At 48.6% G+C, this 27,080-nt stretch overlaps 1 protein-coding gene and 11 non-coding genes across 14 annotated transcripts; all 12 read left to right on the forward strand.

Annotated features, from left to right (window-relative positions):
* Nucleotides 1-69: 69 nt before the first annotated feature.
* trnas-gcu (transfer RNA serine (anticodon GCU)) lies at nucleotides 70-151 on the forward strand. The gene has a single exon. It is a non-coding gene; the product is annotated as a tRNA-Ser (tRNA).
* A 119-nt stretch (nucleotides 152-270) lies between these two features.
* trnas-gcu (transfer RNA serine (anticodon GCU)) lies at nucleotides 271-352 on the forward strand. Its single transcript has one exon. It is a non-coding gene; the product is annotated as a tRNA-Ser (tRNA).
* A 119-nt stretch (nucleotides 353-471) lies between these two features.
* On the forward strand, nucleotides 472-553 carry trnas-gcu (transfer RNA serine (anticodon GCU)). Its single transcript has one exon. It is a non-coding gene; the product is annotated as a tRNA-Ser (tRNA).
* Nucleotides 554-672: 119 nt separating this feature from the next.
* trnas-gcu (transfer RNA serine (anticodon GCU)) lies at nucleotides 673-754 on the forward strand. Its single transcript has one exon. It is a non-coding gene; the product is annotated as a tRNA-Ser (tRNA).
* Nucleotides 755-873: 119 nt separating this feature from the next.
* On the forward strand, nucleotides 874-955 carry trnas-gcu (transfer RNA serine (anticodon GCU)). Its single transcript has one exon. It is a non-coding gene; the product is annotated as a tRNA-Ser (tRNA).
* A 119-nt stretch (nucleotides 956-1,074) lies between these two features.
* Nucleotides 1,075-1,156, forward strand: trnas-gcu (transfer RNA serine (anticodon GCU)). Its single transcript has one exon. It is a non-coding gene; the product is annotated as a tRNA-Ser (tRNA).
* A 119-nt stretch (nucleotides 1,157-1,275) lies between these two features.
* On the forward strand, nucleotides 1,276-1,357 carry trnas-gcu (transfer RNA serine (anticodon GCU)). The gene has a single exon. It is a non-coding gene; the product is annotated as a tRNA-Ser (tRNA).
* Nucleotides 1,358-1,476: 119 nt separating this feature from the next.
* Nucleotides 1,477-1,558, forward strand: trnas-gcu (transfer RNA serine (anticodon GCU)). Its single transcript has one exon. It is a non-coding gene; the product is annotated as a tRNA-Ser (tRNA).
* Nucleotides 1,559-1,677: 119 nt separating this feature from the next.
* trnas-gcu (transfer RNA serine (anticodon GCU)) lies at nucleotides 1,678-1,759 on the forward strand. Its single transcript has one exon. It is a non-coding gene; the product is annotated as a tRNA-Ser (tRNA).
* A 119-nt stretch (nucleotides 1,760-1,878) lies between these two features.
* trnas-gcu (transfer RNA serine (anticodon GCU)) lies at nucleotides 1,879-1,960 on the forward strand. The gene has a single exon. It is a non-coding gene; the product is annotated as a tRNA-Ser (tRNA).
* Nucleotides 1,961-2,079: 119 nt separating this feature from the next.
* trnas-gcu (transfer RNA serine (anticodon GCU)) lies at nucleotides 2,080-2,161 on the forward strand. The gene has a single exon. It is a non-coding gene; the product is annotated as a tRNA-Ser (tRNA).
* Nucleotides 2,162-2,331: 170 nt separating this feature from the next.
* heatr5b (HEAT repeat containing 5B) lies at nucleotides 2,332-26,745 on the forward strand. 3 transcript variants are annotated; one of them, XM_081714702.1, is made up of 36 exons: nucleotides 2,332-2,482; nucleotides 3,090-3,288; nucleotides 3,493-3,704; nucleotides 4,316-4,424; nucleotides 4,673-4,822; nucleotides 5,126-5,297; nucleotides 5,388-5,545; nucleotides 7,724-8,021; nucleotides 9,733-9,888; nucleotides 10,896-11,146; nucleotides 12,128-12,239; nucleotides 12,631-12,783; nucleotides 13,024-13,123; nucleotides 13,309-13,422; nucleotides 13,664-13,823; nucleotides 14,127-14,302; nucleotides 14,670-14,775; nucleotides 15,120-15,310; nucleotides 15,622-15,781; nucleotides 16,035-16,224; nucleotides 16,894-17,063; nucleotides 17,178-17,325; nucleotides 17,821-18,000; nucleotides 18,199-18,453; nucleotides 18,811-18,992; nucleotides 19,166-19,234; nucleotides 20,252-20,431; nucleotides 20,533-20,773; nucleotides 21,351-21,611; nucleotides 21,837-21,964; nucleotides 22,081-22,225; nucleotides 22,715-22,981; nucleotides 23,874-24,098; nucleotides 24,331-24,482; nucleotides 24,694-24,907; nucleotides 25,351-26,745. In XM_081714702.1, exons 2-36 carry the CDS (start codon nucleotides 3,163-3,165, stop codon nucleotides 25,656-25,658), a joined length of 6,219 nt encoding a protein of 2,072 aa, XP_081570828.1. In that variant the 5' UTR covers nucleotides 2,332-2,482; nucleotides 3,090-3,162; the 3' UTR covers nucleotides 25,659-26,745. The 3 variants fall into 3 exon arrangements, with proteins under 3 accessions (XP_081570828.1, XP_081570829.1, XP_081570830.1); XM_081714703.1 differs by having other exon boundaries at nucleotides 7,724-7,973; XM_081714704.1 differs by lacking the exon at nucleotides 24,694-24,907 and having other exon boundaries at nucleotides 25,351-25,527.
* Nucleotides 26,746-27,080: the final 335 nt, after the last annotated feature.

The following is a 27,080-nucleotide window of genomic DNA, read 5'->3' on the forward strand; positions in this document are numbered from 1 at the left end:
AATTATTCACTAATTCTTGGAGGTTAAGGCCTAAAGGTTTTTTCGGTTTCTGTTTTATGTAGTTTCAAAGATGAGGTGGCCGAGAGGTTAAGGCGATGGACTGCTAATCCATTGTGCTCTGCACGCGTGGGTTCGAATCCCATCTTTGTCGAAACTGATCATTTTCAGTGTAAAGGAAGGGATACCATGCAGTTTAATTTGTTTTTTAAGTTTAGCAGAACAGGCATTGTTAATTCCCACCCAACTGTGTCCTTGTACAGGGGGTTTGAAGACGAGGTGGCTGAGAGGTTAAGGCGATGGACTGCTAATCCATTGTGCTCTGCACGCGTGGGTTCGAATCCCATCTTCGTCGAAACTGATCATTTTCAGTGTAAAGGAAGGGATACCATGCAGTTTAATTTGTTTTTTAAGTTTAGCAGAACAGGCATTGTTAATTCCCACCCAACTGTGTCCTTGTACAGGGGCTTTGAAGACGAGGTGGCCGAGAGGTTAAGGTGATGGACTGCTAATCCATTGTGCTCTGCACGCGTGGGTCCGAATCCCATCTTCGTCGAAACTGATCATTTTCAGTGTAAAGGAAGGGATGCCATGCAGTTTAATTTGTTTTTTAAGTTTAGCAGAACAGGCATTGTTAATTCCCACCCAACTGTGTCCTTGTACAGGGGGTTTGAAGACGAGGTGGCTGAGAGGTTAAGGCGATGGACTGCTAATCCATTGTGCTCTGCACGCGTGGGTTCGAATCCCATCTTCGTCGAAACTGATCATTTTCAGTGTAAAGGAAGGGATACCATGCAGTTTAATTTGTTTTTTAAGTTTAGCAGAACAGGCATTGTTAATTCCCACCCAACTGTGTCCTTGTATAGGGGCTTTGAAGACGAGGTGGCCGAGAGGTTAAGGCGATGGACTGCTAATCCATTGTGCTCTGCACGCATGGGTTCGAATCCCATCTTCGTCGAAACTGATCATTTTCAGTGTAAAGGAAGGGATACCATGGAGTTTAATTTGTTTTTTAAGTTTAGCAGAACAGGCATTGTTAATTCCCACCCAACTGTGTCCTTGTACAGGGGCTTTGAAGAAGAGGTGGCCGAGAGGTTAAGGCGATGGACTGCTAATCCATTGTGCTCTGCACGCGTGGGTTGGAATCCCATCTTCGTCGAAACTGATCGTTTTCAGTGTAAAGGAAGGGATACCATGCAGTTTAATTTGTTTTTTAAGTTTAGCAGAACAGGCATTGTTAATTCCCACCCAACTGTGTCCTTGTACAGGGGCTTTGAAGACGAGGTGGCCGAGAGGTTAAGGCGATGGACTGCTAATCCATTGTGCTCTGCACGCGTGGGTTGGAATCCCATCTTCGTCGAAACTGATCGTTTTCAGTGTAAAGGAAGGGATACCATGCAGTTTAATTTGTTTTTTAAGTTTAGCAGAACAGGCATTGTTAATTCCCACCCAACTGTGTCCTTGTACAGGGGCTTTGAAGACGAGGTGGCCGAGAGGTTAAGGCGATGGACTGCTAATCCATTGTGCTCTGCACGCGTGGGTTTGAATCCCATCTTCGTCGAAACTGATCATTTTCAGTGTAAAGGAAGGGATACCATGCAGTTTAATTTGTTTTTTAAGTTTAGCAGAACAGGCATTGTTAATTCCCACCCAACTGTGTCCTTGTACAGGGGCTTTGAAGACGAGGTGGCCGAGAGGTTAAGGCGATGGACTGCTAATCCATTGTGCTCTGCACGCGTGGGTTCGAATCCCATCTTCGTCGAAACTGATCATTTTCAGTGTAAAGGAAGGGATACCATGCAGTTTAATTTGTTTTTTAAGTTTAGCAGAACAGGCATTGTTAATTCCCACCCAACTGTGTCCTTGTACAGGGGCTTTGAAGACGAGGTGGCCGAGAGGTTAAGGCGATGGACTGCTAATCCATTGTGCTCTGCACGCGTGGGTTCGAATCCCATCTTCGTCGAAACTGATCATTTTCAGTGTAAAGGAAGGGATACCATGCAGTTTAATTTGTTTTTTAAGTTTAGCAAAACAGGCATTGTTAATTCCCACCCAACTGTGTCCTTGTAGAGGGGTTTTGAAGACGAGGTGGCCGAGAGGTTAAGGCGATGGACTGCTAATCCATTGTGCTCTGCACGCGTGGGTTCGAATCCCATCCTCGTCGCAAAGCTGCCTTTTCAAAGTAAAGGAGAGGGATACCGCGTGTGCAGCTTTTCAGTCATTAGCGAAACATATCATCCTGACCACAGCCTTTAAATAAGTAGCTGTTCTAACTGTATTTATCAACATATGTTCTCCACAATGTATGTTACAACGTTCACATTTAGATCGGGTGGGCGACGTGTTTAATACGCGCTTATGCCGTGCCTTTACTTTGAAAGGGTGTAGTAATTCCGACGAGCTAGCTGTCGATGCTTGCTTCACATAACGATAGCTAGCTATCTAGCTTGGTGAGCTTGGCACTCGAAGAAAAGAGCAACGTCAGGTGAGATGGCGTTTGCCAACTTGTTAATTCCCCGATGATATGAATTTACAGTAGTTGATTTGTCAGCTGTTTGGAATCCCACTCAGAATACTAGATGCTGTTTATTCAGAACCTCATTTCTGCTAGCTAGCTAAAGCTGGCTAACTGGCTAAGTGTCTGACAAGGATAGCTAACGCTAGCTAGCTTGTCAAATTGGCCTTCAGAAATTGATTTATATGACATAATATACATAATACCCATATTATACATAACACCAAGATTCAGAAGGTTTTTGTTAATATATCGCTATAGCCTCTGAGGACATTTCATTTAGAGTCCCAAACCGCTAACGATAACAAGCTCGTAACGCAGATGAGTTTAAGGACAAGTTAACGTTACCACGTAGGTGAACTAACCTAACCTAGCTAAATTACACGTTATACGTGTTCTTTAAATATGGATATATCCTCTATAGTTATTTGCTTTATGCTTAGCTAGCTCGCTCAGTGTCACAAAACAAAGATGTATTATAAAGAACACTTATAATATGTGACAGCAAGTTGATGTCTCCCTGCTTACTGATAGTCACGTTACTAGCTATGTGTATATATAACATTTATTTTTTCAGTGTACCTAAATAACCTATTCGGTGGAGTAGTATTCTCTTCAGAAGAACGTTTGACTGCTGTTCGTGCCTGCCAATGGAGCTGGCACACAGTCTACTGCTCAATGAAGACGCCTTGGCTCAGATCACCGAAGCCAAGAGACCAGTCTTCATATTTGAGTGGCTTCGGTTTCTTAATAAGGTTCTTATAACGGCTAACAAGGTAGGATGACTCATTTGTAGTAGTAATGTTCCTGTTGAAATGTAGCATCCGACGTAGTGATTATGACCTTAATTTTGTCTGCTCTTGGAGTAAGATACAGAGTCATATGGTGGTAAAGATTTTTGTGATTCAGTAGTTATGGTGTAAGAAGTAGTCTGATTCGAAATGGGCGACGTTACATCAGCATGGTGTCTCCTCGGTCAGGTCGATGTGAAAGAAAAGCAAAAAAAGCTTGTGGAGCAGCTCACGGGGCTGATAACCTGCAACCCGGGGCCCCCAACACGGAAGCTCCTGGCCAAAAACCTAGCCACGCTCTACAGCATTGGTGACACCTTCACCGTCTTCCAAACCCTGGACAAGTGCAATGACATCATCAGGAACAAGGACGACACTCCGGCCTATCTGCCCACAAAGCTGTGAGTCCATGGCTGGGGCCTCCCTGACCACAGTCTCATGCCGCACGGCTGTGTGGATGACTGGCCATTTGCTAGTCACTGCTGCCTCACTTCTTGAATAGACAGTGGGCACCGTAATTTGGCTTTTCTTGCTGGAGCTTGTGTGTGTGTGTGTTAATGGTTGTGCAAGATCGGCCTAAAATCTTACTGTGTTAGTAGAGTCTGTTCTGAATAGCATTTGAAAAGTGCTATTACAACTTTACATAGGAATGCACTTTAAGTATTGGTGGGTGATGCAAAATATAGCTTTTACAATTGTAATTACTGTTTAGATTTAAGTGCCATTCCGAGAAAGATATTGCATATGGCAAAGGACGCACTAACTTTTGACTGCAAGACCACACATGAGCAAGTGGCAAATGAAATTGAAGTGAGATGAAGTAAGGTAAAAGCACAGGGCTTGTAGTTCTGACCTAAGCCCATCACATCAAGCATTTCTGACAGAAAATCTAAGGTTGTCCTTGAATGTGGGTTTCTGCGTTAGCAATTAATGTTTAATTGAAAACCTCAAAAGCCATCGTTGCTGGCAATTACAGGGCTATTTATTTATTTATTTGTGGTCTGTTCTGCAGTGCTGCTGTGGCTTGTGTTGGGGCCTTTTATGAGAGAATGGGCCGGATGCTGGGAAGTTCTTTCCCAGAAACCATCAACAACCTTCTGAAAGCCCTAAAGAGCGCCGAGGTAAATCAGGCTTACAGAATCTGACCACACGTGCTTGTCAATTTCCCATATGTGCTCTTCATATGCTCTCAAGTAGTTTGTGTCCAGGGATGTGTGAATAGGCTGTGTGGGAGTAGTATTCACCGTTTCTTTTCACTTAAAAAGTGAAGGGAAAAAAAACCACTTTTCTTTAGAAAATACTTTTCCATAGCAACGGTTTGAATGACCCTCTGAAAAGCCTCCTGGTTCTCGCTGTGGTGCTCGCGCAGTCGCAGGGCCGCAGCGAAATCCTACTCAGCCTGCAGAAGGTCCTGAGCGGCCTGGGGTCGGCGGCGGCATCCTGCCACAGAGACGTCTATAAAAACGCCCGCTCCCTCCTCACCGACCGCTCCATGGCCGTGCGCTGTGCCGTTGCCAAGGTTAGTCTCGTCTGCCGAATCCAGCAGCCGGGTCGCGTGCTCCGAATAACAACGGTTAGACAGCCGGTAGACGTGTGTTTTTTTATTAAAACAAGGAAAATGGTTCTGTCATACACCGACTGTATAAATAGCCATTGTCTTGAAAGGCTCTTGTACCCCAAAAAAAAAAAAGTAATGTTCCAAAACATTGTTGGAATGGATGAATTTATATATGTGTTTTTTAAGTGACATGAAACAAGAACGTGTACGTTGGTGACGCTTACCCGACTGGATGGTGATTTGTGCCTCCCGCTGCCTGTCCAGTGTCTGCTGGAGCTGCAGGCCGAGGCCGTGTTCATGTGGACGGCGGAGCTGGAGAACGTGGCCACGCTGTGCTTCAAAGCCCTGGAAGGCTCCACGTACGGGGTGCGCGTGGCCGTCTCCAAGCTGCTGGGCACTGTCATGGCCTCCGCGCTCACGCCCAAACAGGCCGCAGGTGAGCCACGTCAACCACTCCGTCCTCGCTTTGTCTGAGCGACTCATTTCCTTTTGGCAACCGTCGTCGTCATCGTGTTTCCCGTGCCAGTGATGCGTCAGAACGTGAAACGCGCCACGCTGGAGGAGGTCCTGGAGCTGATGTCCACAGGCTTCCTGAGGGGCGGCTCCGGCTTCCTGAAAAGCGGCGGCGAGATGCTCAAGGGTGGAGCCTCGGTCAGCAGGGAGGTGCGAGTGGGCGTCACCCAGGTGAGATGGGCAGGTCACGCTAGGTCTGGCGTAGGCAGTTAACAGCAGCACCGTGAACTTACAGGTTTTCTCAGCACACCTGAGTAGGTCTGCTGAGGCCAGTGGGGATGAGAGCGGACTGGCTTTTTAGTAAGATCATCACAGCCCTTTTCCACCAATGAGGAGCTGGAACCATTCAGGCGCCATTCCACCAACATAAATAGGTTCTGCAACCCGAAAAGTGGGTTCCCAGCTGGCACCAAAGAATAGCACTTTGTTCAGCGTGAAGCATAATGATATGCAGGGTCATGTCAGGTTGTAGAGGAAAGAGTTATTGGGCAGTGGAGCTGGATGGGGTAATATGGCAGTGCATTATTTAGTGCTCGATGGTTCTGAATTCAGCTAAAGCAAAGCTGGAAGCTTAATGACAAAAGGTCGATTATATTAAACTTGGCCTACATGTAGAGTTATTATATTTCCTTGACTGTTCGATATTTTTATATTCATTATCTTAACATTGTTCATTGTCCTTTATTATTTCTTCATCTGTTATTGTTGTTATCCGTCTGCTTATCACCAATAGTTGATCCACACTTGCATTTTGGATGAAGCCAAACATCTGTAACAACCGCACAAATGCTCATAGGTGACTTATACGCTCTACCACCTTGGCACTGCTCTGTTGGTGACGCACCCTTGGTTCCAATAAATACTGGTGCAAGCGTAGCTCGGCTCTCAGAATATCACCACGTTTCTCAGAGGCAGTGGGCGAAATGGAGCAGCACCTACTCCTCACTGGTAGAAAAGGGTTACTCCTGTTATCTTTCCGCGTGAGCAGCTCCTCTGTGATGTTTGCGCCGCTAACATGTGGCTGTTCTTTTCTCTCTAGGAACACTGGGAATCTCTGGTCACACCCAGCTAGCAGCGTTCCTTAGACCATGCTCTCAAATCAGTGCTCTCAGTCAGGCCATCCTGTATGATCATGATTTACCACATATTTGTGCTCAGGTCTTTGGTATATCTGGACATTGAGTTTTATCTTTAAACGTATTTCTAATAAGCTTATTGTTTGCCACTCATCTGAGTCCTCACTGGTTGGGTCCTAGAAAATTCACAGGAAAATTGGCTTAAACATCACATATGATAGTAGCCTCTATATGACTGGGAAACAGCCTACCTGTATGGATGACTCCAGGTTCTCAGATGGGTGTGTATTTCCCTCCTTAACTCCCTGCTCTTACATCTTCAGTTTTCTTGGGAATGACGTGTGAGTTTCTGAAACGTGTCGCTGAGATGCGCAACTTTCTTGGGGGATTTGTTATTATTCAAATTGAGAGCAAGTTCATTACCTTCTTCCTCCAAAAAGATGCTGATCTAACAGTTCAAAGACCCTGATAAAATCTCCCCAGCCATCGAGCCTTTCTGTGAAACAAAGCAGCTGTGTGGCCGGATGCCGTTTCCTCACCCGGCGCAGAAAGAATCCGGGTTCTGACAGGTCATTTAATGCAGTTTGCTGTGGAGATGACATCCGCCATCACAGTGGTCACTGTGGAACTCGGCTATTTAGATGTCAGCGCTTTAGACCAGTTCATCTGCAGTGGGTCTGTACGCGTGTGGTGGGGAGGGGGGGCTTGGGCTCGAAAGTATTCTTATATACGATAGGAGGGCATTGCAGGCAAAAATTGGGGAACCAGTGAACGTATTTCGGGGCAGATTGTCCGTGGGATTAGAAAAGGCTAATTTCGTGACGTGACATGATTTTCACGCGTGTGAATTTGGTAGGACCCTCCTCAAAGGTTAGCGTGGTTCTATTGAAGTGTTATTTTTTCGCACTGCGCCAAGGGTCTGAAAGTGAAACCCAAGTCACATCATCAGGCTGCTTGGTTAGAACAAAGACCCACAGCCACACCGACCTGTGCACTGGGCTGCCTGCCCCTGACTTTATAGTCTATGTAGGGGGTGTGTTAACCACAGCATTGTGGATTTGACCTTTTTGAAGCTGGTTCATTCATAAGTCACTTAGTGGAGGCACTTAAGTGTGCTAGTTGGCTTTTTCTGAAGCTTTACTAAAGAAAGCAAGAGAGAGAAACATCCCAGCATTTTCTGTTTTCTTTTTATTCTGTAACCATGGCAACGCACCAGAGCGGTCAAACAAACCCACCCGCTGTTGCTAACGAGCATTCCTTCCCTCCACGGCAGGCGTACGTGGTGTTTGTGACCACGCTGGGCGGTCAGTGGCTGGAGCGCAACTTTGCCACGTTCCTGTCTCACGTGTTGGAGCTGGTGGCGCACCCGCGGGCCACGCAGACACACGTGGAGGCGGTGTACTCGCGCCGCTGCGTCAGCTTCGCCCTGCGCGCCACCCTCGGCGGACTGCTCGGGGAGAAGGCCCAGATCGCCGCTGCCAAGGAGATCTGCCAGGCCATCAGCAAGCAGATGAGGGCAGTGGGTAAGGAGGAAAATTGGGGGGAAATATCCAGGTTCAGAGCACTACAGAGTAAGTACGCTGCCTTTTTTTGGTTTGTTTTTGTGTGTGCGCGCGTGTGTGGGGGTGGTCAATTCCCTTTTGTTGATTCACGTTTTCCTAAATCTCCCAGTCTGAACTGGGTTGAAGTGGGTACCCGGATACCTTTTTGTCTCCCTTTTTTCATTATTTCATTGATTTTTCTTTGCTTCTGTGAGTCCTCTTACTGCCTTACCTGCCTGAGTGTGGCTTGTGTTGTGCTGTCACCAGTAGGCTAGCTGTTAGACCGCTAAAGCCGTCCGACGGCGGGATGAAACAGGATTTCTGGGAGTGCTTAGCATTCAGCTCCTCTTTAAGAAAGTCACAAAGGTGGCTCATCTACTGACTCGCGTTGTTGCAACAGGAAACGGGCGATTGGCTGCAACAGTTCTTGTGTTAATTTGCAAGGTTGACACCCTCAGATAAGTAGCGCAGTGACTCTGCCACACATTTAACGGGCTGCGTGGTAGGTCTTGCTTAGAGCGCACAGAACATCCTTACTGCAGAATCCAACAATTTTGTCTGTTTTATACTGTCTGTCCTCTGTCTAATCAGATCCCATAGAGAGATATGGTATACACAATATAGCTACAGCTTGGGTGTTGTACAAAAACATGATCTCTCCTTTTACCGGGTATAAAAAAATAGTGGTGGTTTTTTTGTTTGTTTGTTTTTTGGCAACTGCTCAGCAGGTTTTTTCAAACAGTATCGAAGTAATTTCACTGGATGTCAGATTTGTCAAAAATCTCAAAGCATTGGTGAGGCCACGCACACGTTTTAGTGGGTGTAGACCGCTGAGGCGGACTCGCTGGGATTGAATGTGTTGGTGGCATAGCCCCTGGGACTGGCTAGAATATAGTGTATGTTCTGGGAGAATGAGTGCATTGCTTAGTCAACCACTCCGTCCAATTCCCTGGTAATATGCAGAATTTTCTTTTCTTTTATGACTAGTTAAAGTATTTATCGTGTTGTTATTAGTAAACTAGTAGTGACAGTGTATGAAATGACAGTATATCGTCTAGTCCTGTTTAATACAGAAGCAGTAAATGGTTCTCACAGCCAGATCTTTCATTTCATGCCTGTTTAAGCTTATTTTGAGTGAATTCTTTTTCTGTTCATGGACTCTTACTCTGATTTGCTTTGAACCTACTTTGAGACTCTGCTCTGTCGATCACCTCTTAATCTCCTGTGCTGTGTTCAACTTTGTTTTTCACTGTCTTTGCAGTAATGATGTACAACAAAAGGAATGGTTGTGTATTTTAGTCCTGAAATGGCAGTACACCTCAGGTGTATTCGGTCATTTTATTATATCATTTTATTGGATCACTCAGTGACAAACTTCTGTCTAGAGGGAATATTCTGTGACAAGAGGATCTGATTACTGTAACTTTATTAGCATGACATTCTCAAAGACAGTGAAAGGCAGAATAATCTGAATTTAATGGAAAATGAATTCAAATGTAATCTTCAGTCTTAAATTCAGTTTGATCTGAACTTTGAAATCTCTCAAATCGTTGAAGTATTTGATGTCCAGCTGGTCATGCATGTTTAATTCTGAATGTGAATCATTGTTGTGTAAACACATTAAAAGAAGAGAAGTGTTGAACAGACGATGCTCAAAACGCACCCCCCCCCCACCTCTCGCTCTCTGTCTACCTCCCTGCCCCTCATGTCCTGCCACTCTGGTACGTTGCCATGGTTACAGAAGCAGTAGTGAGCGACAGCAGCGGGGAGAATAAGGGTGGGGCGGCGGACGTCTCTGCCAGTCAGCACGTGATGGTGTGTGCTCTCAAAGAGCTGGGCAGCCTGGTCCAGAGTCTCAGTGCCACCGCCTCACCGCTCATACAGGAGCCTTCTATTGGTAACGCACGCACACACCACACGCGGGCACACCTAACACACGCACGCCCACACACACACACACACCGTATGCGCACACACACGCACACACAGCACGCACACACACGTGCACACACAGCACGTGCACACACAGCACGCACACATACGTACACATGCACACACACACACAGCACACGCACACACACACGCACACACACCACACGCACACACACACACACACACACACACACACCACATGCGCGCACGCACACACAGCACACACACACACGTACACATGCACACACACACACAGCACACACACACACACACACGCACACACACCACACACACAGCACACACACACACACACACACGCGCGCGCACACACACAGCACGCACACACACACACCACACACACACACACACACCACACACACAGCACGCACACACACGTACACGCGCACACACACACACACACACACACAGCGTGCACACACGTACACACACACACGTACACACACACACGTACACACACACGTACACACGCACACACGCACACACGCACACACGTACACACACACACGTACACACGCACACACACACACACGTACACACACACACACGTACACACGCACACACGTACACACGCACACACACACACACACACACACACACACGTACACGCGCGCACACACACACCCCTAATGGACACGTACTGAACTATATACTGTTTCAGTGTATACCAATGCTTTTGCCCCCATAGATTTTTAAGCACCATTATTTTGTTACTGTTATTGTTTTTGCCACGGTTAGAAAAATTCATGAAAAAGTTCAGTCAGTGTCATGATTTATGGTTTGAAAACCATGACTCCTGTGCCTCATTCACCAAATAAGCCACAAATGTGAAATGGTCACGATGGAAATGCTGCAGTTTTGCTATCATTTATTTATTTTTTCAGCAGTTTTTAAAAACTGTTGGGAGTCCTAGTACCTCATGTTGCACTCGACCGTGTGTGGCCCCACCCCCAGGTCTGCTGGAGACGGTGTCGTCTGTCTTGCTCCACCCCAGCATGGCGGCGAGGCTGGCGGCAGCCTGGTGCCTGCGCTGCGTCGCCGTGGCACTGCCCTATCAGCTGACGCCGCTCCTGGAGCGCTGCGCAGAGCGCATCAACTCCCTGAAGAGCTCGCCCGAGGCCGTGAGCGGTTACAGCTTTGCCCTGGCAGCCCTGCTGGGTGGGGTACATCAGTGCCCACTGGGCATCCCACACTCCAAGGGCAAGGTTCGCACCCTGGGCGCTGTACAGACCTTCTTGTAACTGCGCGGTTTGTTTGTTTTTGTTTGTTTGCTTGTTTTTGACGTCCTCTGAGGATAGTCGGCTTGGAGGGGGGTTGGCGTAGCAGATGGTTGGAATATGTCGTGATCATTTAAAAAAATAAGAATAACAATATCAGATATTTTGCAGTGTTGTGTGTAGTGCAGGAATCTACAGCCTTTTAAAAATTTCCAAGTCAGGTGTGTTAGGTTTGGATAGGAGGTCAATTTAATGCTTTGTGTGTGTGTGTGTGTGTGTGTGTGCGTGCGTGCGTGCGTGCGTGCAAGCATGTGTGCATATGTGGAAGATGTGAAAATGGGTTTTATCCAGATGGTGCAAGACTATGACCAGCAGGATTTCATGGTGTTTAGCATTCAGATAGAGCTACACTGAATATGTCTGATTTCACCCCCTGGTGACTGTGAGCCTGCAGTTGTTGGGTTTTTCTTGTTGTGGAGGGCCATCTGCTGGCGTGTAGTGTTAAATAACCAATTAAATAATGACAATGTAATTAGTTTTTCCATTTACCATTCTATACACTTGGGGTACGTAAAGTTATTTAGACAAACCAATGGCATTACAATAACAGCTTTTAGGAGTCAGTATAATGTTACCAAAGTGTATCTTTTTTTTTTTTTTATTGTGGTTTTTGATTGGTTGTGGTTTTTGATGGATGCCCGTGATGTCATCCAGAGTTAGAAAATGCATTTCCTGCACTTTCCATGTAGGATTTTTAAACATAACTTTGAATCAGATGTGTACCAATTACAAATTTTACTGCGTGTGTTCATTGGTTTTAAAGCATGCAAGTACAGGACAGTTCCAGTTATCTGTAACGTGCATGTTTGCAGTAGTGATAGTCCCAAAGCAGAGTTACATGTTCCGCTGGTGCACGACCAGACACACATCGTCCTCCCTAACCAACCTCCATCCACCCTGTTGCTTTAGATGGTGGTGAGCATCGCCGAGGACCTGCTGCGCTCGGCGGCTCAGAACAGTCGTCTCTCGCTGCACCGCACGCAGGCCGGCTGGCTGCTGCTCGGTGCTCTCATGACTCTGGGTGAGCGTGCCGCTCTTATGAAGCGCCCTGACCGGGAATGTACAGACCCACAGTTTTACTTGTGTTCAGATACAGGCTTCGTGGTCTAATATTACCGCAAATCTTTCAATGACTGCTGAATCACACGGTCAGGCTCATCTGTCCTGTACACCGTGAAGTAATCTGCAAGTAAAATGTTTGTGGCTAAATGAAAAAAATCTAAGAAACTTAAGTCACAGATTTCCACAGCTGCATTTACAGTACATTACAGTGCTCCTTACCAAACATCCACAGCTGGATGCTAGACCATGTGACTTTGTTACAAAGACTAGCTCAAGAACCTCGTTAATGGAGATGCCTACCTGGTGTTAAAGGCCAAGCCAGGCGTTAACGATTTCACAACCCCCCCCAGGATCGTCTCTGGTGCGTTACCACCTGCCCAAGATGCTTCTCCTCTGGAGGAACGTGTTCCCGCGCTCGCAGAAGGAGCTGGAGGCCGAGAAGGCCCGGGGAGACTCCTTCACCTGGCAGGTCACCCTGGAGGGCCGGGCTGGCGCACTGTGTGGTAATCCCAATCCCCTCGCTAGCCTTAACCCACAGGACTTACACTCTGACCTCCCTGCCTTCTATGGTAGCGAATATCACTTTTTAACACAGAGGAAATCACGACGGAAGTCAGCAGGGAACGGCCAACGTTACACAACTCAGTTGCGCCTATTTGCCCTCAGCGGGCTCCTGTCTGTCATGTCTCAGAAGCGTGTCGCGTTAAAAGCTGTCCCCCCCCTCTTGTGGTTCCCCCTTGCAGCCATGCGCAGCTTCGTGGCTCACTGTCCCGAGCTGCTGACGGAGGACGTGATACGCAGGCTTATGACGCCCATTGAATGTGCCATGACCATGATGTCCCAGTAAGTGGTGCTGCTGTCCTTCTCAAAATGCCAACCTGCAAGCGGCGCATTAAACCTAATTGGCTAATTAGCAGCTTAAAGGACTCGGACCGAGCGACAGGGTCTTGGAGTGCAGCAGACAGCTGGACTGGCTGCTGCTTGGCCCGAGTGTGTAGCCTCACCGTCTGCTTGTGCTCGTCCTTCAGCGTTCCCGCGGTGGTGAAGGTGCACGGCGCTCACCTGAAGGCCAGCGCAGCCATGGTCCGCCTCAGACTCTACGACATTCTCGCCCTCCTGCCGCCAAAGACGTATGAAGGCAAGTCGTGCTCAGGATGAATTCTTTAGTGAAGTGTGCGTGGGTGTCAGGTGTACGGCGCTGTTTTAGTTTCATGTTTTAGCCAGCTTGCTTTTATGTTTAATGTTTTGCTTCTAACATGTCTCCATTTTCTTTCCATTCCATTTTAAAACGTTATTGTTGTTATTATTATTTGCGGTTTTGTTTTTGTATTATGATAATGAAGATTTATTATTATTAATTTTGTTGTTGTTGTTGACAGGTAGTTTCAGCGCTTTGCTGAGGGAGCTGGTCGCTGAGTTCACCCTGACAGATAATTCAGCTAACACAACCACATCACTGCTGCGGTCCCTCTGTCACTATGACGACAGCGTTCTCATGGGCTCCTGGTTGCAGGAGACTGACCACAAGTCCATCGAGGACCAGGTGACCCATCTCTGTGCTTTTACATCTAGAGTGTGGTCAACGTTCTGTTTCTTTAAAAGGCAGACCTCATAAAGCATCTTCTCTTTTAAATACTTCTCCTTTGCAGTGTCTGTGGCTAAATTTACAGCTGCAGATGAATTTTCTGTGGCGACGTAGATGTAAACTGGGTATATTGGGCTACTGTTTGCAGCTGCTCTATAAACTCCGGCCGTCACCCGTCCTCGGCCACGTTTATTCATTCTGTTACTCTTCTCCACCTCTCCCGGCTCCCTGCGTTCTAACGGGTGCGCCTGTTCCCAACAGCTGCAGCCCAACAGCGCGTCAGGAAGTGGTGCCCTGGAGCACGACCCCTCCTCCATATACCTGCGCGTGCCTGCCGGGGAGGCCATCCCGGGGCCTCTGCCCCTGGGCGTGTCCGTCATCGATGCCTCCGTGGCCCTCTTCGGTGTGGTCTTCCCCCACGTCTCCTTCAAACACCGGTGAGGACTCTGCAGGGAGAAGTGAATTAGTCTGAGCGTCAGTTGACTCGTGTAGATGTAGCTGCAGATGTGCTTCTGAGAAACCCCTGTGTTTGGCCCTGTTCAGAATTACGTGCATGTCTACACAGGTTCCTTGTTTATATGGGTGTCTAATAGGACAAGCGTTGAAATGTCAAAAACGGAAGAAGACCTCGCATATTTCAAAACTTCCTCTCTGATTCTTTTCCTGGCACACATTAAAAAATGTTTCAAGAGTGGGTGGTGGTGGCGTGTGATGTTTGCTAAAACAGATGGCTGCTCTGTGTCTGTGTGTGTGTGTCTGTCTGCGTGTGCGTGCGTGTGTGCGTGTGTGTGTGTGTGTGTCCAGACTCCAGATGCTGGACCACTTTGCTGAGTGCATTAAACAGGCGAAAGGGGTCCGACAGCAGGCAGTGCAGCTCAACATCTTCACCGCTGTCCTCAGCGCCCTCAAGGTTCCTCTTCAGACCTCACACACAGTGTGGACGTCAGTGCCTTCCTACTGAACCATCTGCAGATGGTCCACATTTTCGCTCACTCCTGTCTTCCAGCACACCTGGGCTAAATGAACAAGAATATTGGGAATGGGCATTGGTGTACGTTGTCTTGGGGTGTCCCTGGGACAGACCTGAGAATAGTTAAGTTTGTATGTCTGGCCAAGCAGGTATAAAGCTGTAGAGAAATCTATCAGTAGACCTCTAACACTCTAAATCTAGCGGGAAGGGTTACACGTTTGGGATAACTGATTCGTCCGAGCAGTGATTGGAAGATGGTACATTTTGTGCGTGCGTGTGTGCAGGGTCTGGCTGAGAACAAAAGCACCTTGGGCCTGGAGGAGGTGCGTAAATCCGCTCTGGCGCTGGTGATGGGAGCTCTGGACAACCCCAACCCCATCCTGCGCTGCGCGGCCGGCGAAGCACTGGGCCGCATGGCTCAGGTGGTGGGGGAGGCCACCTTCATCGCCAGCATGGCCCAGCACAGCTTCGACAAGTAACGGCCGTTATCGCAAATTGTGTTTTCATGGCCTTTTTCATGTATTGGTTCACCTGGTGATGCCGCGCCATGCGCATGTGGACAGTAGATGGCGCTGTGGTGCTGGTGCATTTTGTTTTTGCTTGAGGCAGCATGGGGCTCTTAATATGTTTACGTAGAGGAGAGTGCAAGTATGGCTGCCCAAGTTTGTCCTGTGCAAAGTTGCACATGGACGTTGTAGAGTTCAGCAACGTGTTTTTAATACACTACTACATCTGTAGAGCATCAGTTGTGTCCATATTGTCCTGACGGACTGCTGTTGTCGACAGGCTGAAGTCCGCCCGGGATGTCGTGTCCAGGACAGGACACTCTCTGGCTCTGGGCTGCCTGCACCGCTACGTGGGTGGCATCGGGTCAGGCCAGCACCTCAAGACCAGCGTGAGCATCCTGCTGGCGTTAGCCCAGGACGGCACCTCTCACGAGGTCCAGGTGAGCGCGCGGACACTTGGGGCTTTTGCGTCACGCACAGCTCCCCTCGGCCTGCAGCGGAGTCACGCCTTCAGAAGGTTTTTGGATTTATCGATTTACCAGAAAAATGTGGTGCAGATTTCTGTGGAGGGTGTCCCCAGTAGAAAACTGGTGTTGTGGCTGTACGTGTCATGGAAAAACATAACAGTGGGTCATAACAAATGCGCTGTGTCCTCGTAAGCGTGTGTGTGTGTGTCTGTGTGTGATCACGCAGACGTGGGCGCTGCACTCTCTGGCTCTCATCGTGGACTCCAGTGGTCCCATGTACCGAGGCTACGTGGAGCCCACCCTATCCCTGGTTCTCACTCTGCTGCTCACAGTACCCCCTTCACACACCGAGGTGCACCAGTGCCTGGGCCGATGCCTGGGCGCCCTCATCACCACCGTGGGGCCCGAGCTGCAGGGTAACAGCCTTACACCCACCTCATAGCAGCTGCGTCACAGTACCACGCAGTAATGGTGTTCAACTGCTGGTTCAATCCTTGCCATTGGTCAGTGGTGTTAAAGGTGAGGTAGCACTGAACGGTGGGCTGGGAGGCAGATTTGCTCCTGAACTGTACAGGTGGCAGTAACCACCTTCCATCACGTTCCCAACAAGACAGCATGGGCAGCATTTGCAGTTAATGGGGACAGTTCTCTTATTTTCTGGCTTCAGTCTAGTTTACAGTAGTTTACAGACTGACCCGAAACCCTTAACACTTTAACCCTAAACAGACCCGGCTGGGCTGGCACTTCAGGGGACAGGGAGAGGGTCTAAAACTAAAGCCAACATTTTTTGTTGTACTGGAAGAATCTCCAAAGCATAAGTTACTCAGCCGAGGGCCTTCAAAAAACCTGCAATCCACGAGAAAAGAACTGCGTTAACGAGTTAGCAAGCTTCATTTGAGGCGGACTGATGTCAAACCCAATATTTTTATTGTTGTTTTCCTGTTTCTTTTTTGTTTTTTTTGTTTTTTTTCAATTTGATTGACTGGTCACCTTGCCAATCACAGTGCTCCTGCCTGCTGTAACCGTAGCGGCTGGGACCTGAATAAGCCAGTGAGTCACAGAATGCCGTTGTCGTGTGTCTCTAGGCAACAGCGCCACCATCTCGACCATCCGCTCGTCGTGCCTGGTGGGCTGCGCCATTATGCAGGACCACTCGGACTCTCTGGTGCAGGCGGCGGCGATCTCCTGCCTGCAGCAGCTGCACATGTTCGCCCCGCGCCATGTCAACCTGTCCGGCCTGGTGCCCTGTCTCTGTGTAAGCCCACCGCTCCACCCAGACATACCGGAGGGGATCGCTCCTTACCTTGCGGTCTTACTCTGTGTGTGTGTGTGTGTGTGTGTGTGTGTGTGTGTGTGTGTGTGACCTCAGGTGCACCTGTGCAGTTCTCACCTGCTCTTGCGGAGGGCTGCAGTTGCGTGCTTGCGGCAGCTGGTCCAGAGAGAGGCGGCCGAGGTTTGTGAGTACGCGATGAGTCTCGCCAAGAAGAATGGAGACAGCAAGGAGAGCACAACCATCAGTACGCATCACACACACACACACACACACACACACATACATACACACACACACATACATACACACACACACACACACACACACACACATACATACACACACACACACACACACACACATACATACACACACACACACACACACACACACATTCACACACATACACACACACACACACTCTCTCACACACTCACACAGACTCTCACATACACACACACACACACTCTCTCACACACACACACACACACTCACACACACACACACACACACACACACTCACACACACACACACAGCTGATCCGGAGAGAGGCGACCGAGGTGTGTGAGTAATCTCTGAGTCCGTTGAGGGCCGTGTCGGTTCCCCAGTGGTCACTACAGACATTAGCACCATACTCACTTGGTAATCTTTCCCATCATGACCATTCCCTCGTGCTCGAGTGTGTTTCTGGTGTGTGGCTGTTGTAAGTGTTTTGTTTAATTATTTTCCCTGTGGTAGACCTGAACATCACTGAGACGGGTCTGGAGGGCGTCCTGTTCGGCATGCTGGATCGTGAGACGGACAGGAAGCTGTGCTCAGACATCCACGACACTCTAGGACACATGCTGTGCTCACTCGCTGTGGAGAAGCTCTCTCATTGGCTCAAACTCTGCAAAGATGTCCTCGCGGCCAGCACAGGTATCCAGCGCCTCTCGCGTCTTAAAGCTGCATCGCTCCACCTAGTTTGATGATGTCGTCCAGGTCCACCAGGAGCTAATCAAATTAATATTTACAAAATGTATGAAAGATGAGTTGCAACCATTGCCTCTGATTCTTGGGTGCAGGAGTTACCCAAGGTGCTCAGCCTGTAGGTTTAACCGCTCGCTTGCCTTGTAGAGGCCGGAGGCGCTGTGGCATTTGAAGTGGAGAAAGAGGAGGAAGATTCGGAGAAGAAAGACGAGATGGACGATGACACCATGTTCACGGGCTTGGGCGAGGACGACAAGTCCAAGCCCTCTGTCGCCCCCCGCTGGGTGACGCGGGTGTTTGCAGCCGACTGCCTCTGCCGTATCATCCACCTGTGTGAAAACGCGGATAAGAACCACTTTGACCTAGCCGCCGCCCGGAGCGTAAAAGCCAAAAACCCCAAAGGTAAAGGCCATGAGCTCTTGGTGATGTCGTTCTGCATTATTGCTAAATACTGGTGAATGTCCAATTCTGTTTATAATGTCCGGACCATTTGTTCAGCTCCCGTGTTTTGAATTTCTTGATTTAATTTGGGTTTTTTCAGCCTTTTTGTTTATCACGAGTTACCATTAAGGATGCGTCTCCCAGCACGTATTCTACAGTATTGAGCGGTGGTTAGTTCAGATAAGGTTTCCTGATTGCCACAAGCTGGCAGGTGTAACGAATTCACCAAGTCGACCTGCTGACACAGAATAACGCTGGGAGATAACATGCACACCTCTGGCGCTTTTCCCATTATCCGTGTACTTCGTTGTGTCATAGGTGATCTGCTGGTGCTTCACCTTTCGGACCTCATCCGCATGGCCTTCATGGCTGCCACAGACCACAGTGACCAGCTGCGCATGGCCGGACTGCAGGCCCTGGAGGACATCATCAAGAAGTTTGCCTCTGTGCCGGAGCCAGAGTTCCCTGGTCATGTGATCCTGGAGCAGTACCAGGCCAACGTGAGTCTGGCTCTTCCCTGTACACTCACTTTTCTGTGATGCACCTTTATGATTCTGACCTGCTTACAGGTCGACTTGCTCAGTTTTACAACTGTGGTGTGATCTGTTATCAGTTTTACAACTGTGGTGTGATGTGTTATCACGTTTCTGTTTTGGTTTTTCTTCCCCGTCAGGTAGGAGCGGCGCTCCGTCCGGCCTTTTCTCCCGACACGCCCTCCGACATCACAGCCAAGGCGTGCCAGGTAAAGCCAGATCTGAGAGAGTGCACGAGCCCTGCAGATCCTGGATGCTGTCACATCTGTACAGCTCGCGCTCTTCGTCTCCTGGTGCTCACACCGTCAGCTTAGCTTAGCTTTCAGTCAACTGTCTCAGTGAGGAACACTACTCACACTCTGTGAGTTAGTGCTGCTTCATATGTGCGATGGCTCTGTGGATGGCTCGGGCAATAAATGTCACAAAATTAGTGCCACGCTTCATTAGGGTACTTTTCCTTTCTGATCATCCCTCTTGCACCATTCTTAAATTATTTTAAAGAGAGCACGTGTGGTCTACACGTGGGTCGTACTGGCGACGTGAAGCGTATCCGCACGGAGAGAGACGTTTCGGCCTTGCTATGGGAAATAAGAGTGTGTCATCTGATGGTTGACCCCCATCCGGACATCCTTGACACATGTAGTTTATGCTCATCTCCGATACCCCGTGGTCGGGGCTTAGCAACCACGGGTTCCCAGTGAGCCGTAGACCCGCATATGTGAGGATATGTGTGAGAAGTGTGCTTTCACTACTGGGCCCTGTGACAGCTCGCCTTGCCGTGATTGGAGCAGAACGCTGTGTATAGGCCGTGTTTCCATGTAGACAAATATCCTGCTGCAGCCCTTACAGGGCTGGGTTTCCAAACAGCTCTCTCGCGCTCTCTCTCTCTCTCTCTCCCTGATTTAAGATGATCTTAATGCTGCATTGATCTTAGGAAACATGGCCCCAGTTGAGACAGAATAGAGGTGATGCCAGCCACAATCAGGAGTGTAACGACAGTTTGTGCAACAAGCATCACCTCGAGTTTCACTAGTTCTGCACATGCTGATATGATGTTGACGGGGTCGGAAATAACTGCAACTGTAGAAGTGACAAAAGTAACCACTAGTTAGGATGAATCCCCCGAAGGCGCCGGTGAAATCCCACACCGGCCATGAGCTTGTGTTGCGTTTCTGTGTCTGTTATCATTTGCTGGATGCAAACGTGAACTTCACCCTTGGCTCCAGGTGTGCAGTGCATGGATAGGCAGCGGCGTGGTGAGCGACCTGAACGACCTGCGCCGCGTGCACAACCTGCTGGTGTCCTCTCTGGACAAGGTGCAGGCGGGCAAGAGCTCGTCCAGCCAGCTATACAGCGAGAGCGCCACCACCATGGAGAAGCTGGCCGTGCTGAAGGCCTGGGCAGAGGTACCAGGGTCGGGCCCTTTCCCAACGCTCTGTTCCCTGGAACTGAAACCTCGGTTCCTTCTAACGCTCTCTTGCTCTCTCACTCTCTCGCTCTCTCTCAGGTCTACGTGGTGGCCATGAAGATAAAAAAGGAAGCGGAGTCCAAGCCAGCGTGTCCCCTGCGGAGCAGCGAGGATGAGGAGGAGGACGTGGGCGACGAAGGAGACGTCCTCCCCCCCGACAGCCTGATCATGCTGGTTCAGCCGGAGCTGCCCTCCCTGAGCCGTCTGTGGTTGGCTGCGCTGAGAGACTACGCCCTGCTGACGCTGCCAGCCGAGTTCGCCAGCCAGCTGCCCCCCGAAGGTACTGCATCCGCGGGAAGGAATTCTCTCAGCACAGTCAGCGTGCTGCGGGATTTTTCGGGACCTTGGTGACTGAAGATGCTTGACGCCGTTGGGGCTTTTTGGGAGGAAACAAAAAAAAGACAATTATCTGTGGTTCTGTTTGTTGTTTTATGTTAAGTCCATTAGGCTAATGTGAACAGGTGGAGTATGTTGTCTGGTCCAAGCTAACAACTTCTCCAAGGGCGTTTTTGTGGACTGGAAAAAAACCAAAAACATTTTAAACATGGAGAAATCATTTTACGCAAGCCTCTTTGAGATTTTGAGATTCTTTGCTTTCGCTACCTGTCAGTTAACCTTGTGTAGATCTCCATGGCAACAGTGCGGCAGTAGTTTAAAAGAGCAAGTGCTTGACACTGGCCAGTTTTTCTGGTTGGCTTTTCTGTAAAAACAGATTCACAGTGTCCTGCAGGATGTAGAAGCACAGAACATTTACCCGTGTTGTTTCATGTAATTATGGGCTTGTACCGTCCCAAATGCAGTTTGACTGCACCAAACGGGTAGAGAAAGTCTGAAACACAGCCATGTTTGCGTGGCAGGTGGGGCCTTCTACACCCCGGAGACGATCGACACCGCACGCCTGCACTACCGCACCTCCTGGGCCCCCATCCTACATGCCGTGGCCCTCTGGCTCAGCAACACTGATTTCGGGGCCCTGGGGGGCCCTGAGGAGCCCCAGCCTGCCCCGACCAACACCGGTGCCACCATGGGCCCAGCGGGGCAGGTGTTTCCACAAGGGCCTCCCACCCCCAACAAAAGCCATGATGAACTGGTCAAAGACAGAATGCACCTGCTGTTAGGTAAGACTCATATCACAACAGCTAAATGTTACCACTGGACCAGAGAGTTGCTCTCAAACATCTAATATGCTTACGTGGAGACCTCTTCAACTTTTTGATCTCTTTAACTTGTTACGTTTACCACTTTTATTATTACTTTTCAATAAAAAAAGCAGGAGGGACAAGTAACCATTGTCTGACGGGGATGCGTTTCGTAAACGGCTTATCTCCTGCTGTGTCTCCCAGGCGTCAGCATCGAGTTCCTGTGTTTCCCACGGCCTGAGGAGCCCATCGAGAGGGTGATGTCCTGCCTCAAGGCCCTCTGTACGCTGTTCGAGTCCCCCCGGGCACGAAAACACATCGCAGAGGACCAGGTGTGACTGGGGAGAGAGGCAAACATTTGGGCTTAATGATAGCACAGGCAGCAATTTGGGTTGTAAACTCTGTGTGTGTGTGTGTGTGTGTGTGTGTGTGTGTGTGTGTCTTGCAGTTGCTGGCTGTGGAGCTGCTAAACGTTCTCCACAGGCTGTTGCTAACACGTGACCCTCCCAGCATCCAACTGCAGGTGACGGCCGTGGTGCAGGAGGCCATCCGCGCGGCCCACGACCACCTGGAGCAGCTCAGGAGCTCCACAGGTGAGCAGACACACACCTGCTGACTACCCCGCCTCGCCATTGGCCGAATGCCGTTTGGCTCTTAATGTGTCTCAGTGTGATATTTCTGATGGAAGGTGGTTGGATTTCCATCTCTTCATTGGAAGTCATCCTACTGATTCTCTGAACTGTTTACAATTCAGTCAGAAAGCCAGTTTCAACCAGACATGGACGCATCAACCGAATGTCATGCAAATCTCTGTATTTACATGAGGTTAGATGCCCGGCAGACATCTGGTACACGGTAGTGTTTTCCCTACTCCATCACACCGAGTTTTAGGACCATGTTGCTGCTCCACCACTGAATTCTTACGGTTCGGCTCCGAATATGAAAAAACAGGGCTGAGGCGACACTCTTTGGCCTCACACGGTGTGCGTTAGTGCCTGTTGGTGCCTCCTCGGTCTTGGTTGATGACACATCCAGTCACGGATGTTAAAACATTCAGGTATTTTTTGCCCATTTCGTTGCAGGTGCGGAGGAGGCCGGGGAGTCGGCGGGCGCTCTGGGAGAGGGAGGGGAGGCTGGCGAGCTGCAGCCGGGGAAGTCACTGGTGTTCGCCGCCATGGAGCTGCTGGTGTTCCTGCTGGTGCGGCACCTGCCCCGGGTGAGCGCGCGGGCGGCCGACTCACCCGGCCACCTGCCCTCCAAGCCCCAGCAGCTGTCGGAGCACGGCAACCGGCTGGTGGCCGCCGCCCTCAGCATCCTGGCTGAGCTCCCCGCACTGTGCTCTCCCGCAGGTACATGTATATACATACACACACACACATACATACATACATACATACATACATACATACATATATACATAAATATAATATATATACACACACACACACACACACACACACACACACACACACACACACTCTCACACACACACACACACATACATACATACATACATAAATATAATATACACATACACACACACACACACACACACATATACACACACATACACACACACACATACATACATAAATATAATACACACACACACACATACATACATAAATATAATACACACACACACACACATACATAAATATAATATACACACACATATACATACATACATACATACATACATACATACATACATACATACATACATAAATATAATATATACACACACATACACAAAGACACAGACTTGCGCACCTCATGCGCACACACACACCACACGCACATCACACTCACATTTCGGCACATACTAATTCTCACATTCCCACTCAGGCCTGTCACATACTTGATTCGCACACCCACAGAACACACATGCTCGCTCACACCCTGTTTCGTACAGCAACTTGGGCCCAGAGATCCATGACGATCAGAACAGTACCTCATCTTAGATTAATAACAACGGCTTGATCCATCCAGTTTGATCTTTTTCCATCTTTTTTTCTCTTCCTTTTGGTGCATAAATAGTCGTTTTGGCGGTTTAATTGCACTGGTCTGTAGTTCTGTTGTCACAGAGGTATTCAACTCTGGACCTTGAATACACACCCATTTGTGGATTTTCGAATCACAGGTTCATCAAATAAGAATGACTGACTATTTTTTTCATCACAACTGACTTACGGTACCTGGACTCTGAGGCCTGTGGTGGAATGTGTTTGCCCCCTTTAGGAAGCATGACCATCCTGCCAACGGTACTGTTCCTGATCTGCGGGGTACTGCGGGAAACTGCGGTGAGGACGCTGGACGGCTCCGTACCCCTGCCCGTTCCTGCCGCCCTGCAGGGCATCAAGGCCATCATCACGTCGCCCCTGGGCCGTGTGGAGAAGACCCAGCAGCAGTGGACCAGCCTGGTCAGGAGCAGCCTGGCCTCTGTGCTGGAGTATTCCCAGCCCGGTGAGGAAAATACGCGCGCGCACACAGTGCCACACACGCACAGGCAGACTGTGCAGATTACAGACTTTTTTATTTTATACAACCTCATCTAATACAGTCCATTACCTTTCTTTTTAACACATACGAGCACAATCAAGCATTTAGTTGTAGTGCTGAGGGAATGTCCTTGTTGTTAACATACTTTTCCTTGACGACACCCCCCCCCCCCCTCTCATTCCCCCTCGTATCCCAGACGAGTCCAGACCCAGCACGGATGAGGTGAGCATGCTGACGGCCATCACGCTCTTTCTGGTCTCTGCCAGCGCTGAGTTGGTGGGCGTCACCCCCTTACAGAATGGCTGCATGGAGCGCTTCCGGAACGCCCTCAACTCCAGCGACCCGGCGGTACGTGACTCCGTTACTCATGCTGAGCCGCGTTTAGCCAATGAGCTTTCGGGGCTTTTGAGAACGCTCCGACTGGTCAAGGTTATCATCCCGTAAAGAAGCTGTTCACTGTGAATTCGTATGAGTGACACAGCGGGTTGTGGTGTGTGTGTACGAGTGCGTTCTCGCACTCGATCACATACTCTCTCTCTCACGACGCCCCTCCCCGTAGGTCCAGGGGCGCTGCTACCAGCTGCTCCTCTCCGTCTTCCAGCACTCAAGCCGTGCCCTCTCCACACCGTACATCCATGCTCTGGCTCCGCTGCTGGTGGAGAAGCTGAGGGCAGCGGAGCACGCTCGGCCCCGTACACACGCGGAGCTCCAGGCCCTGCAGGAAGGAGTCAAAGTGCTGGAGGGCCTGGCGGCCTTGGGAGAGGAGCAGAACCGTGAGTACAATGACGCACGGCTGGACACGGCCTGCCTGGACTGATGTGTCGAAGCTCAACATCTCTTTGACATTTAGGATCGGTGGAGCTGTCTGTTCTAGAAGACAATATTCCGATATTAAATATTGATGGGCAGATGTGTTCGATTGACTTCTTCAAAACAAAAAGTGCTACGGTTCGTGTTAGTGTTAAGGTTTGAATCCCAGTTGTGCCATGTCTCGGCACGGCGACGGGTGATTATTCAGGTGTGCGGGAAAACCTCACCTGAAGAGCAGCCGTATGGCTGAATGGTCAGTCGGTGGGGGTTGTGGTTAGATTATGTTGCGTAACACAGGGGGAAAACCATGTTAGCATGTACACGGTTTCTCACCCTAGCTCATCTTTCTCTAAAATGAACTTTATTTAATCCTGCGTACATGCTGCTCTTGTTTCCTGTGAAGCAGGTGTTCAGTTGCTGGCTCTCCTGGTGCCCACACTAATTTCCTACCTGCTGGATGAGAATGCCTTCTCCACCGCACCCCCAGCCTCCAAGGGGCTGCATGAGTTCGCCCTCCAAAACCTGATGCGCATCGGACCCCTCTACCCTGCTGCCTTTAAGACAGTGATTGGGGCAGCTCCAGAGCTGAAGACCCGCCTTGAGAATGCCATCAGAGCCAATCAAGCAAGCAGTAAAGCCAAGGCTACAGCTAGGCAGGCTCAGCCCACTGTGCAGGCCACACCCACTATTAAACTCAAGACTACCTTTTTTTAAGACCATTTATCAATTGATAGATTTTTTTGGTAAGGTCAATTAGATAAGCCCTGCTTTATTTTCCTTAAATCTTGGCCTCTGTGTGAAGACATTCTGTAAATAAGGATATACTGGTTTACTTTTAGTTGTTAGTCAGTCATGCTGCTGAATGTATGAGTGAAACGCTCGCCTTGAAGAGGCTCGAGGCGTGGGTAATGGGACATGGTTATCATCTTCATGAGCATTCTGTTTTTCCACCATCTTGATATTTCTTTGACGCTTGTAAAATACACCTTAATCAGAAAACACTGTCATTAAAGCACTTTTGTAATGCTTAAATGTTACCAAATGTTCTTTCCAACAATTCTTGTACAGTCTTTTTCTTTTCCTTAATGTCTGTTTTTGTTTCTGTTCTTGCTTGTTCCTATAAAGACCAATACCGTGTACAACATATGTCTGTCACGTCCTGGCCTTCGCCTGTATCCTTCTTCTACTTCCTCAGTTGATAGGTTCATGTGATGCAGATGGATTTTAATGGGGCTCCAACTACATTTTCTCTCCACCCTTGGCTGCAATTGCTATATTGAAGATGTATCTGTATTAAAAAAGGAAAGAAAAAGACATTTTCTCACAGAATTCTTGTTTGATTTATGTTGTATTAGGACTTTAAACTGAAAGCTATGATATACTGTGAATATTTGTTCCCTTCATCGACTTCCAGCATGGTCATGTGATATCTGCAACAGTTCTGCTGTTTAAATGTAGTCAGTGTATCTGAACACGTTAAAATGGCTGATCTGCCACAGTGGCACCTGACTCATGCCTTTTACTAACTTGTGTTTACTGCTTATCTTTATCCGTGCTCTTAATGTAAAGCATTTATGTAAATAGCAAAGACCAGGGAAACAATTCTAGTTGACAGAAAATACAAGAAACTGGAATGGACTTTGCATTAAGGTGTTGAACTGTTAAGCTGCAGACTGTCATCATGTTACAATATGAATGTTTGTTACGCACCGTGTCTGAAATGCGCTCTTTGGTTGTCTCATTGTTTCTGTTCCATGTCAACTAAGTAAATATGATTGCCACAATAAAAAGGATTTAAGCACTTTTGGTTTCGTATTTAAAGAGTCGCACACATTTTAAGGCCATATTTAGCAGTCATGCTATCTTGGTCTTTGCTGTACTTTGCTTTGGTCTTATTAAAAATTACATGTCTTACAAAGGCATTTCCCATTTACGTATTTTGTTGACGTATTTAACTTTGTTTACATTTTTTAGCCTTGTGCAGCCATATTTAAAGAGAGGATATAAAAGCCTCATTTGCTTTTGCATGGTTAGCTGACTTCCTCACTTCACTTTAGACGCGTGCATTTATTTATTATTTTATGGGTGTTATTGCCGCTCTGCCACATTTCACGCGAACGGAAACTTCCAAAGAAC

This window comes from Electrophorus electricus, chromosome 5 (assembly GCF_041902795.1).
Source record: "Electrophorus electricus isolate QZ-2024a chromosome 5, ASM4190279v1, whole genome shotgun sequence".
NCBI lineage: Eukaryota > Metazoa > Chordata > Actinopteri > Gymnotiformes > Gymnotidae > Electrophorus > Electrophorus electricus.